This window comes from Anticarsia gemmatalis, chromosome 1, assembly GCF_050436995.1.
Source record: "Anticarsia gemmatalis isolate Benzon Research Colony breed Stoneville strain chromosome 1, ilAntGemm2 primary, whole genome shotgun sequence".
NCBI lineage: Eukaryota > Metazoa > Arthropoda > Insecta > Lepidoptera > Erebidae > Anticarsia > Anticarsia gemmatalis.
In genome coordinates, this window is record NC_134745.1 from 7,935,848 (window position 1) to 7,948,826 (window position 12,979).

The 12,979-nt window shown below is 33.4% G+C and overlaps 2 protein-coding genes across 2 annotated transcripts; one reads left to right on the plus strand and one right to left on the minus strand.

Annotated features, from left to right (window-relative positions):
- Positions 1 to 7,261, minus strand: LOC142974257 (uncharacterized). Its single transcript, XM_076116459.1, has 11 exons — positions 6,039 to 7,261; positions 5,592 to 5,789; positions 5,132 to 5,165; positions 4,683 to 4,968; positions 4,120 to 4,392; positions 3,534 to 3,707; positions 3,037 to 3,240; positions 2,445 to 2,615; positions 1,766 to 1,955; positions 1,144 to 1,326; positions 1 to 630 (listed from the first exon to the last, which is right to left on the minus strand). Exons 1-11 carry the CDS (start codon positions 6,153 to 6,155, stop codon positions 562 to 564), a joined length of 1,899 nt encoding a protein of 632 aa, XP_075972574.1. The 5' UTR covers positions 6,156 to 7,261; the 3' UTR covers positions 1 to 561.
- A 224-nt stretch (positions 7,262 to 7,485) lies between these two features.
- Positions 7,486 to 12,976, plus strand: Rca1 (Regulator of cyclin A1). Its single transcript, XM_076116530.1, has 2 exons — positions 7,486 to 9,163; positions 9,429 to 12,976. The coding sequence occupies exons 1-2, from the start codon at positions 8,168 to 8,170 to the stop codon at positions 9,696 to 9,698; spliced, it is 1,266 nt and encodes a 421-aa protein (XP_075972645.1). The 5' UTR covers positions 7,486 to 8,167; the 3' UTR covers positions 9,699 to 12,976.
- The last annotated feature ends 3 nt before the right edge of the window (positions 12,977 to 12,979 follow it).

Here is a 12,979-nt window from a genome sequence, read left to right on the forward strand (position 1 = left end):
TGTATGTGGTAGTAATTTAATTCATAATTACAATATTCATGATTATATTATTTCATGGTTCAATCATGCAGGATTATGGAAGTATACTAATGTCGTCGTGTAAAATTAATCAAATACAAAATATGTATATTTCATCATTCAATCATTAATTTTACATAGGCACTATTTTCTTTGGGCCACTAATATTCTAGTTGGGTAAGTACTCCTTACTTTGGAAGTTCAGTTATTCTCAACAGCTAATAAATCGATTAACTTGTCAAAGTTTTGCGAACTTCGTCTGCCTTGAAATTCTAAGACCCATTCGTCTTTGATCGACTTAACAATAAGGTTTATAGTAAGAAATTATTATACTTTTACATCTCTATTTATTACTACTAGCTACACTTACGTTCATTTAATGTCATAATAATATAATTTATAAGTTTCAAAAAATATATAATACAACAAAATTGTAATTACATAATATTCAAACTATTTAAATAACTAAGTTTTCTAATACAGTAACATTTAAAAATACTAACAGTTTGTAAGAACAGCAGGATACAGTGTTAACAGTGTAAATTATATAGCCTCAACTTCATTCTTTGTTATCGCAACATTCACATTTGGCACGTCGTTCTTTATGTATTCCTGGAAATAAGAAAATGATTGAATTTATTTTGCCAATAATATTTGATAATTACTATATACGGCATAGCGACTGAATCAATCTGGAAATGGGTGATCATATTTTGTTTTCCAATTTTTAAGACTTCAGCTTCTGCTACTGAACGTTAAGCCTCTTAAAATAACGTTGTTGAGAAATTATTGAACATTAAATAAACTTTGTTTTTTTTAATACTCATAACGTCCAAGTATTGAGGATCCCTTCGCAATGCTAAGACGAAACGAAATTCTGAATCTAAAATTGGTTTCAGTCCTTTGTGAACGCCCTTTCACAAAGGACTGACTGACTGAAACCCTATGCTTGTATGCCTATACTTGCTACTCGAGTGCTTTTTACTACACCCAGGAATATGAGCGTTCATGTTGATTCTTACACACCAATATCGTGTATAAAAAAAATACTAAAGTATAACATGACTAGACTAGACTAGACTACCTGGTCATTTAGGCGCAAAAAGAAGCTAGTCTAAAATGTACCTGTTCCATGGCGACGTGGTTGTGGTTGTGGTTGTAGTTGTTGTAGGAGTCGTGCGCCTGCGCCGCGATCTTGTCGGGGTGACAGCGCAGGCGGTGCGAGCGCAGCGTGGAGGCGTAGCTGAAGCGCTCGTCGCACCACTTGCACGTCAGCGGCTTGTCGCCCGTGTGCGTGTACATGTGCACCTGAACACACACACACACACCACCGTGTCACCGTGTCATTGTACACGAATTATATGGATAGAATGAACTAGAAATATTTGCTCTTGGTTGTCTTTATAATAACTCTAGCGTATTATTATCAGTGAGTGTACACGTACGCGTACAATCAGTAACAGAAAGTCGGTTGACAACAGAATATTTCCAAAACCTCTTTATTTTGTAACTCCAATGAGTTTCAAAACCAAATCCAGTCGAAACAGGTTGGAATAAAAAAATTATTTGAATTGAATTTTCAACTTTCTCCTTAATGGAGTAACAAGCAAAATAATGTTAGAATACAGGGTACAAAGATTGTATAATATTAAGCCACTTTTGTAGCCTACTGCACACTGAAGAAAGAGAACCATTCAATTATACCTGGTGGGAAATGTCCCATAAAATGTAATACAGATAAACGAACCTTCAAAGTCTGTCTCCTCTTGAAGGCTTTATTACAGTAAGCGCAAACATGTTTGCATTTATCTTCGTGCACCAGTAGATGTTTGCGCAAGGTACGGCGACTGTTCAGTATGCGCCGGCAGATGTAGCACTCGTACGACGTCTCCTCGTGAGTGTCGATGTGCGTCTTGAGATTCGAATACGTTTTGAACCTGTCAATAAGAGTCGTTAGAATAACTAATGAACCAAAATTTCAAAGAAAAAATTCTGATCAACATTTCTCTATTGAAACTTGTATTTATAAGCTCTACAAAAAGGACAAAGAATGATTTCACTCACAATTTTTAATCTTGTCCTATTAGTACTTTAGTTTAAAAATGCTATACAAATAAAACCTTTAAAATAAATGCGCGCCTAACGTAAATATGCGAATTCACCGTCTACTCTTATACGTCTTTAAAATTCATCAACTGCAGTCTGTTTGTGCTAGCATTAAAGATGATTAAAATGAGGCGTGATAAAATGGCCGCCTTTACACACTCTATCGCACATTCTCAGGAGCGCACATGATTACACGCGGTAAAGCAGCGCGGTCTTCCCTTGCAATGATGAGCTCGGCGCGTGGTCTTGTGCGCGATTGTTGTTTCATGTGCGATAGAGTGTGTGTGAAAATGGGGCTATTGGGTTTTGTAAATACATACGATTTAGAACATTTCCTGCAGGTGAAAGGTTTTTCATCGCTGTGTATAGCGCGGTGCTGGCGCAGCTCGCCATTGGTGCCGCACGCGTACCCGCACAGATCGCACACGTAGCCCTTGATCTTGTCGTGTACTACCCGCTTGTGGGACGCCGCCGACGAACGAGTTGTAAACCTGACGATATAGAAAATATTAGTATTCAGCAAAAAGTAATTAATCACAGTTATAATTTTTATGCTGTAGAATGAATGTGCCAAAGCAACTGTAAGCACCATTACCAGTTCTTGGGAATATTTGATTAATTTGTTCACAAATTATGCTACTCTAAGGTTTATTCTTCTGTAAAAATTCGAAGTGATATGGAAAACCCTAGCCGATTTTTAGTTTAAGTTTAATCTCACGACAAAATATTTTAAATTGGACCTAGCTTTTACATAATAATAAAGTAAGTCAGATTGACCCCATACGATGAAAAGCCTCCTTTTGTGGAAGTTGTTTAAAGAGGCTGCTGTTTTCTAGAATTTCAACTAATTTAATAAGTGTAGTATCGAGTGGAACCTAGATGAAGCCAGTCAGAAAAAAACATTGTACTTACTTCATATTGCACATTTCGCAGTGATATATCTTGCGTTCTTCTATGGGTATGTGTGATCTCTCGTGTGACTTCAGCGCGTCCTTAGTAGTGAATATTTTATTGCAATTAGAACATATGTACTTTCGTTCACTTTTTGGTATATGTCTCATTTTATGTTTATTCAAGGCTGACAAAGTCTTAGTTATTCGTGGGCACTGGTCGCACCTGAAAGAAAGATTGTTTTAATATTATTCTTCTCAAAAAGTCTTAAAACTAGTGAACTCAGCAACTATCGTTCAGCTCAAACTCAAAGCCTAATACTTTTTCTGGACATCATTAACAATTTTGTCCTAGTTCAACCAATTTACACAAAACTTAATTAAACACTTTCGTGAATCAATCACATTGTCTATTTTTTAAACTTTCCTGAAAACGTTACGATCATCATAGAGATAATCACGAACACGAAGAATGATTTGACAGACTGTTTTATGTTTAATGATAATACGGGTACTTACGCAAGTGTATTGGGGTTCCTATGGTCCTGTACATGTTTGTACATAACAGATTTAGATTTAAGTGTTATACCGCAGCTACAAGAAACTGTGGTCTTTATTTTGTGCATTTTATCGCAATGAGCCCTCAAACGATACCAACTTGAAAATTCCTTTTGACACTTTGGACAAATGAACCTGTAAATCACAAAGATATTTTGTTACAACTGCTTTTCATCTATAAAGCCGAGATTCAGTAATTTGTGCTTGTTTATTGTCCATTATGTTGTCTTTTTAGCTTAGAGAATACGAAATGAGACAGAACTGTAAAATTTGACAAACTTTTCTCTCCTACTACCTCTACCCACCCCTATTTCTACTGCCCTACGGCTGGGCAAGGGTCTTTTCCTAAACAAGGGAAAGGTTAGGCCTTGAGTCCACCACTCTCAAAAAATTATTAAACATATTTTTAATCATGCTCTGTTTTATCACTATGTTTTCCTCAGCAAGTCATAATTATTTCTAATACTTAATACAAACACAAAAAACTTGAATGAAATCTTAAACCAAACAAAAATATAATTTAAAAGCAATCATTACATAAACTTACCTTATAAAATCTTTAACATTTAGGTTTGCATATTTTATTTCTTGCTTCTCATCTTCATTTTCATTCTCATTGTCATTGTCATTTTCAGAGGCCTTCTTTAGCTGTCTACTTTGTACTTTATGATCTGATACGTGTTTGTATAGAACACTTTTAGATCGTACAACAAAACCACAGAGACAAAACACAAACGGTTTGCTTTTGTGTTTTGTTCCATAATGTGCTCTTAAAGCACTCCATGATTTCATTTTTTCTTCACAAAAGTTACACTTGAGCCTGGGGACACAAACATATCTTGATTAAATGCTGCCTCTTAGTACTGGTAATGCCCTAACCTTGCATTAAGTGCATCTGGTAATTGCACTTAACTGCAAGCTTGAGACTTTGGGTATAATACAAAAGATATCTTATTATTTATTTATTTATTTACAACTCCTATGCACATTGTAATGTATTAAGATAATCAATCAAATTTCAGGAATAATAAGGGACCTTTAATACTGCAATCTAGGACACTGGAATTAAGTAAAGATGTTAATAGAATCAATTCATAATTCAGTACTTACTTTACAAAATCCTTAACTTTTAAATTGGGTTTTTTTAAGACTTTATTGAATTCTTCTGCTTCTTCTTCCGTTATATCTTTCTTTCTCATTTGTTTCATTTTCACATCTTTCAGTGCTGCAATAGCTACATTCTCAAAGAAATCATCATCTGTGTCATCATCTTCATCATCATCATCATCGTTGTTGTGATGATCAACATCATCGTTATTCAGATCTATGTCATGATTATCACTTGTTTCTGGATAGGCATCAATGACTGACAAAGCGGCTTCATCACTTAGGGCAGCTGTAATCATATTAAATGGTTGTGGGCTATTGGTTCACAGATGTAATTTTAAGAGTTAAATCTGGTTCTATATGACAAGAGTCAAAACAAATTGATTTTATGGTCAGGAAATAAGTATTGTGAGTGATAAATTTCAACAGAACATCTAAAATGAAATACTTACAAACAATATCATCAGCTGTCACTTCATCCTTGACCTGAAACACAAATTATTATACATTTAAAGATGGAGATAGTACACTATAGAACACATGCACACTATAGGAAAATATTACTTTCAATCATGGAGGAAGGTATGGCCATCATCATATAATTGAGACTCAGATGACTGTGGTGTAGCAATTTATAGCAATTTAATTCCTACTATAGTTAGTACTATTCCTACATTTCTAAAAATATATTTGCTTTATTTTAAATTTTGAGCCATACCAGTACACAAAATAGATACATAAATGCTCACTCAGATCATAAATGTACATGAGATAATGATTTTGAATATTATACATCAAAACATAAACAGGTATGCTGATGATATTATAATACAGTAATAGAATATAATTGGATAATTGAGATACCCTCTTAATTATAAGGTATGGTCTAAAAAGTACTATGTTTTTACTCACCTCAGTTTTGATGACAGACACCCCAAAATCCACTGGCAGTTTTTCAAGTTTTATTTGCAGTGTTTTAAAACTATCTTCATGCATCCGTTTTAAAGTATCTTGAGCTTTATAGCATTCAAGTACAAACAGTTGAAATGAAATCATTTTTTCTTCACAATCTATACAAATTTTTGTTGGTAAATGATCACTTTCATATACCTAAAACAAAGAGTACATAAGAAACATTTTAGAATGTTTAGAGACACAGATGTTTGTACAATATACTCAGAGACCTTTTATTATTTTTATGGGCCACGTATAATAAAATTGTCGTTCGTTTAATAAACTTATTTAGTTTTATAAGTTTCAAAACATTGCCTATTTCAGAATAGTATAGTTTTACTAAAGTAAGTACATGCTAAGTAAGAGGAAGGATTACTAACACTTATAGTGCGATAAGATACTTACCATTATTTGTATAAAGTCTTGAATTAGTTTTAAAACATTTCTATTGCTTTCTTCTAACAAATCTTTTGAAAAATCGTCTTTTTTTGCACATAATCTACACAAGTCTTTAAGAGCCATTTTGACAACCGCTTTCAAATAAATTCATGAAATCTACGCTGCCAATAAATCAGTGTACAAATAACAATTTAAAATATTAATCTACATTGTACTTAACAATGAAATGCACCGAAAATGAAATCCAATTGTTGTAAAATCACAGTATTTTTTATTGATATCCACGACCACAGACAGCTAAATTATAGAATTCGTGTAAAATCTGTCAATCAAAAGCAAGCGTCAGTCAAATATCGCACAGATGAATTATTAATATACTTGTAGCACATATTATTGATAAGCGATATTTCATGTCTGGATTTAATATTCACTATATTCATAATCATAAAATAATAATCTTATTATTAAGTACCTACGCAGGTAAAATAACTGAATGTACAGGTAGCTTAATTGGTAAAGATTCGAGCACAAATTACCAACCAATGTTAAAATCAAACTATAATTATAATAAAAGCATTATTTAAAACACGTCTTTTTTATTTATAAAATGCATCAATTTCGTTTAATTACATGTAAAGACTCTAAAATTATAAAACAATGCAGTAGAGATACAGACAGAATAGCTGACACTTAACAGATAAAGTGAATAAATAAGTAGGTATAAGGATATCTAATCACTACATAGTATAAAACAAAGTCGCCCATTTTGTCTGTAGTCCCTTCGTATGCATAAAACTTTAAAACTACGCAACGGATTTTGATGCGGTTTTCACTAATAGAAAGAGTATTTTCTCCGACAGGTTTTTATATATAATTGAAATACATTGAAACTATATTAGCTGAGTTATAGCGATTTATGTCCAAGAAGTCAGAAAAAAAATCTAATTGAAGATTGCATTTGTGCGTGCGCCGCTTATACCGTTGGATACAAGTAAGAACAATGTATAGCAAAAACATTGGTCTTTATTAGTTCTACAAAAAAGTCCGCGATGACATATATCCAGCTTTTTTATTTAAGTAACAAAAACTACTTTTCTGTATTAAAAAAATATTTAATTCGTTGGGTGATGTTTAACTGGTGATATAACCAATAATACATATATCCTTATCAAAATAAGTAAGTTCATCATCACGAGCATTTAATTTAGATTATTTTTGCAGTTTACAGTGTGTTATTTAGACATATAGTTTAGGAGATATCACGATATTAGTATTGCGGCACGGTACGGGCCGGCCGCGGCGGCGGGGGCAGCGTCCCTATAAATAGCGCGTCGGCGAAAAAACGGTACATAAAAAATAAATAATATTAAAAAGTAGGTACTACGACTTTGATCTATACATATAAGACAAAAAAAAAATCTGTACATTACTAAAATATTTTTTCCAAAAACTGATAGGGGGGGGGGATCAAAGAAGAGTCACAGAAACCAAAAAACATTTTAATATTTTAAACGCGGTTAAGGGAAAGAGAAGTTATTGTGAATTGAAAATTAGTATCCAATATGTGTTGGTGCGTTGACTGTATTTGTCGAAGTAGCGGGATACACGCAAACGAAGTTGCGCGGGTCAGCTAGTATATTATAAAGCTTTAGCTCTATAAGATTTAATAAAAAGTAAAAAGAAACTTCTGTGTTATGTATCTAAAATTAAAATATATATTAGAATTTTTATTAACTTGGATCCTTTTCAAATCATCCTATGTATTCGAATTCGTCTATGTCTGTCTATGGCATTTTTAACTGACACTGTCGAGATTCTCTCCCATCAATTTGTTCAACCATAGATAGTAGTTTGATACATAGGATTCTTGGATTGTTTCGGATTGTTTGCTGATTGTTAACTGTGCAATTCTTCTCTTGGTAAACTATGAAATTTTGGTGCCGATTATGTTTTCTTGTGTTTACAAGATGAAAACAGTTGAGTATTGTGGCATATGCTGATAGAGTATCGTAGCTTTCGATCGTGTGTGTATCTCACATAGAATGTTGTGAACAATTTCTAACTTGAAAAGAACTAGATTCTGATTTTTACCATGGGACTATAGTAGAAGGCCTACTCTTTACGATCATCAAATAATGGCCGTACACTCTGAGTATGCGGAGACCACCATGTCGGCATTATCTTATGAAAATATCAACTACTACAGGAATGAAGACAGTGGCTATCACACATCATTTACTCCCGGTTCGTTTGATCATTCTGATCTTTCTAGTGAGTTTCTTGATCAATCAACGACACCTTACATTAATGTGACCCCGGATTTGAACGTCCGACGGCTTTCAAGGTACGGCCCGCTAAAACCACGCAATGACATTTCAACGGACACTTCGCCATCGAGACGCGGCATCAAGCGGCCTCATCCTGGTACTGAGGTCGCCAAACAAACAATACCAACACCAACAACAGTGATAGCAGGTCAAATTGAAAGTCTAGAGGTTTGTGAAGATAAAGAAAACACCACAATATGCATCCTACCAGAAAGTCCTCGCCGAGTCAAAACAAACACAAGATTTATCTGCAGATTGAAAGTCTCTGAACCAATATTGCCATATCCTATTACACCAGTCAAACGGGATTGTAACCCAAACTCATGCAAATCTGCAAAGAAACTTGACTTCTCAATACATACACTCACATGTAAAAAGCATGAGCTTGAGCCAGTTCCTGAGGAAAGACCTAAAGTGCAGGAAAAACCTCTAGTGAGACCTAACCAAAAAATAGATATTCTTAGTTTGTTACATGAAGCAAGGGCTATACCAGCACTCACTAATATACTTCAAAATCTAAACCACGAAGACAGCTATAAGTTTTGTTTTGTTAGCAAATCATGGTACCAGATATGGAAAACATATACTCGTAAAGTAAGGAAGATTGAATTAAGGCAATACTTAAGAACAGCTCAAGAAAACCAGGAGAATTGTGGAAGAGATAAAAATTATAGAGTATACAATAAGTATTTCGGTGGATGTCTTAAGGAAATTCACAATGAGATAATTGAGGAACCCGCAAGCACTGCCCCTGTGAGCCCACCACATTCACCAAGATCAAACAGATTCAGGAAGTTTACCAAGGTAACTAATATTATTATCAATGTTTTATGTAGGTATTTCACAACTGTCTATTACAGTTATGTCATACAATCCTCATCTCTAAAATGTCTTATCAACTATAATTTTAAACCATATATCTGTCTTAAAAAAATTGTCCTATAAATGAGATGAGGCCTCTTATTTGTAAGAAATCAAGAATATGATAGAGGTTTAACATCAATTAAATACTCATTATCTTGTCTTCGTGTCTTCTAGTATGAAGAATAACATTTTGGTATTGTTCTAGTCTGCTTCGCGGGATTCAAGATTGCAGCTACCGTGTGTACGATGTTCACATCCTGCTAAGGTAACAGAAGAAGTAACTGGTGAGGAATGGGTTGAGTGCACCAGTGTTACATGCTCATATCAGTTCTGTAGATCATGCCGCTCTGACAGACATCCAGGTAAGAGCTGTTCTCAGTATGATCTTGATGCTCCAAGTCCCTCAAAGAGAAAAAAGTGTGCATATGCTGTAGGGACAATGAAAAGCAAAAGAAACTTACGTAGATTATTGTGATATAATATAAATGTGGAAAACTTAATTTCTATTACATTCCTTGTTTTGAGATTGGGTTAAGTAATTAATTAGAAATTGAAATTACGAAATATTTGAGATTTAAGGGGATCTACCCATGTCTGATATTGTGCCATTTTTTTTTGTCATATTTTGTATCACAGCCATTAGTGTATGTATGTAAAAACCTAAAGTAATATTAAATTGGTGCTGTTTAATCAATGGCAGACTAAATCATATGACCAATTAAACCTGAACATGTTGTGTACACTCCCCAGTATATTGATAAAGTTTAAGTAATATCATATTAATTGGTTAAAGAGAGCAAGTTTTATAACAGTTCTGTTAGTCAGATTAAAACCTTCTCTTAAGTGCTGTCTTAAATGTACTTTTGGTTGTCATGACCTCTTTTAAATCATAATGCTTTAAAATGTGCCATATACAAGTTTTTCAAGAATAGACTTAATATTTTAAAACACAACAATTATTGCCATCAATACTACTATTGCAAGTGCATAGTGTTTCAGAGGTCAAAAGTAATCCACCCTTTCCAGCCATTGATCAAAGAGCACATTTTAATATTTACTAGGCTTTCTAATGAATCAATGTTCACACTAGTGTATCACAATGTTGGTATAATAATCCGCCTGGCAGTTTTAATTTAAGTATATTTAGTCAAGAATTCCTACGGGTGTACTTGTTTAATGAATCTGCATTATGTTAGAAGTCATCACAAACACCTCATTTTAATATTTTTTATTGTTTTATATGATAACAATTTTTCGTCGTCGATAGAGTCTTGGGCATTGAAATGTGAAGTGGTTCTATACTAACATAATATGAAGCATTTCTGTTTAACTAATACAATAGCCATACACTGTCTGATATAATAACTTGTTATCGAAGAGTCTGTCAGCGTTGATAAATTGTTATCGTGTCGAACAAAGAAAAATGCTCTAATTTGCATTCTAATAATTTTAAACAGATATTTCTCTCTTTGTAATGAAATTTCTTGATTGCATTTATAATTTTAATGCTCTCTTTTATTCATCACTATTATTTATTAATTTTAGTCGTTTTAATATTAGTCTGGTGTTCAAGAGCCTAGTAGGTTTGTCTGATTTAAATTAGACTTTTAGATTGTTTTTACATATGCCTACTGAACATACAAATAGCCATATTATTTGTTAGTCGTAGCAATATTATTCGTAGATAGCCATTACTGTATGAAACATTTTTAAAAACAAATATTACTAAATACTAGGGTCGGCCGCTAATCGCTACCTGTCTTGGTTTATTCTACATTACTTTTGTATACAATGTTCAACTTCAACAATCTGTCGATCAGTCGTTTTCCATTCCTAGAGGCAGACAACATCGATCATACTACGTTTATGGATTTTACCTATAAAGTTGTAGTAAAAAAAGGTTTTATTTTCATGTAAAATATCGCCAGGAAAAATTTATTGGATAGGCAGATAATATGGTGCGATATACAAGTAAAGTGCTGTTTTGTAATTAATTAAGTTCAATCTAAATTTTGTGAATAAAAAAAATCGTAAGCAATATCCAATGGTTCATATTAATGGCAGTGTAGAGGGTGAGGCTTAACTCGCAGGACACGGTACGATAGCACGTTACAAATGGACAGCTGCCGCTTTCCGTTACGCACCTATTATTATGCATACGGGGTAAAAACCAGACAGTTGATAAAATACGCTCGATGACGGCTTCGATATTCACAGTCAGACGTACAGAAATGCTCTATCGAATTATTTTTAAACTATATTTTATTGCTTAAATTTTAAAGAATTTTCTCAGACTCTTTTTATGAACCGTCGTTGTTATATTGGCAATTGTAATTTTGACCTTTAGAAACGGTAATTTCGACCTTAAGCAAAAAAACTTACGTCCAAAAAATTGGAACTAAAAAACAGAATTACCCATACAACGTACATAGTGCAATGTAAGTCAATGCCTAAAACCGTACCTTATTATATGTTTCTTGGGTCATGTTCATCAGGGAAATATCAATCTACGCTATTTTACAAAGCTATGATTTCGTTTATCTATATAAAAATAAATGAATCACCGAAATATATGTACGCGCATAACCTTTGAACAATTAAACCAATGTGTATAATTCTTATTAATATATAATTCTTGTTTGTCGATGGGATCAAAATTCCCACAGGAATGGAATCAACGGGGTAAAATTGTACTATGCCCGGACGACTTCGGGCCGGTCCGCATTGAATAATTTTGTAACTAAGTCCTTATGACGTGTACCTTGCGATACAATTTCCATGGACGGTAATTACAAACTAAGGACTTCCTTTAAATAATTTCCCTTCATTAGAATACACACTTTTAAAAGAAGTTGATATGCTATCAATAAAAATAAAAACACTTTAGATCTAAGCTTCTGCCGTTACGTACCGGTGGGAATTGAATTGTATCGTATGCTTTAGTTCTTTACTTTATCTCTTATTTCTAGACTTAGGTTTATTCGCTCGCTGATATTTCTCGAATTTAACTACTGGAAGACTTGATTTTTATTGTATTTGTAAGCAGGTGTATCTGTGAACATTCCTAGTCTTTTGAATAATAAGTTCAAGCTAACTTCCTTATTCAAGGATAATTTGTCAATATCTCTCGTGTTATGCTAATCATTATGGAAATACGGTTGGCTAAAAAACTGAGCTTTTAGGTCATCACTAGAATCTCTATTAAGGCTCAAAATGCCTATCAATGTCTGTTTAATTTAGTTAGTTTACGATTTTACGTGATGCCTGATGTTATGTACATTTTAATCAATGGGAAACCCACTTAAATACCAGTGTTAAGACTAGATTTTTGCACACTATCTAAGACATATAATAACGTTGACGTTAATTTAAAAACGAAAAAGAGTAAACTTTTTGATTTGTAAGTTATGTAGTAGAGTGTGGATTTACTTTTCGTCGGTTGTAAAGACTTATATCTAGATTTTAGAGTATTTGAATTGAAAGTGCTAGTGTCAGGAGCGCGATAAGAATGATGAATGTGCCAGTGAGGTAAGAATTTTGTACTATGTAAAGAGGGACCAAGTGGACGCAGTTTTAGAAACATTGTAATACTCAATTTTTATTTTTACGTGACGTACAAACGCACGTCTAATTATTTTTAATTTCCGAAATTCATGACAATGATATGTATTATTAGTATGATTCATTTTATGATGTAAATAGTGTTATTTTAATTTTTACTATGATTGATAATAAAAAAAGTTTTGATAACAACAT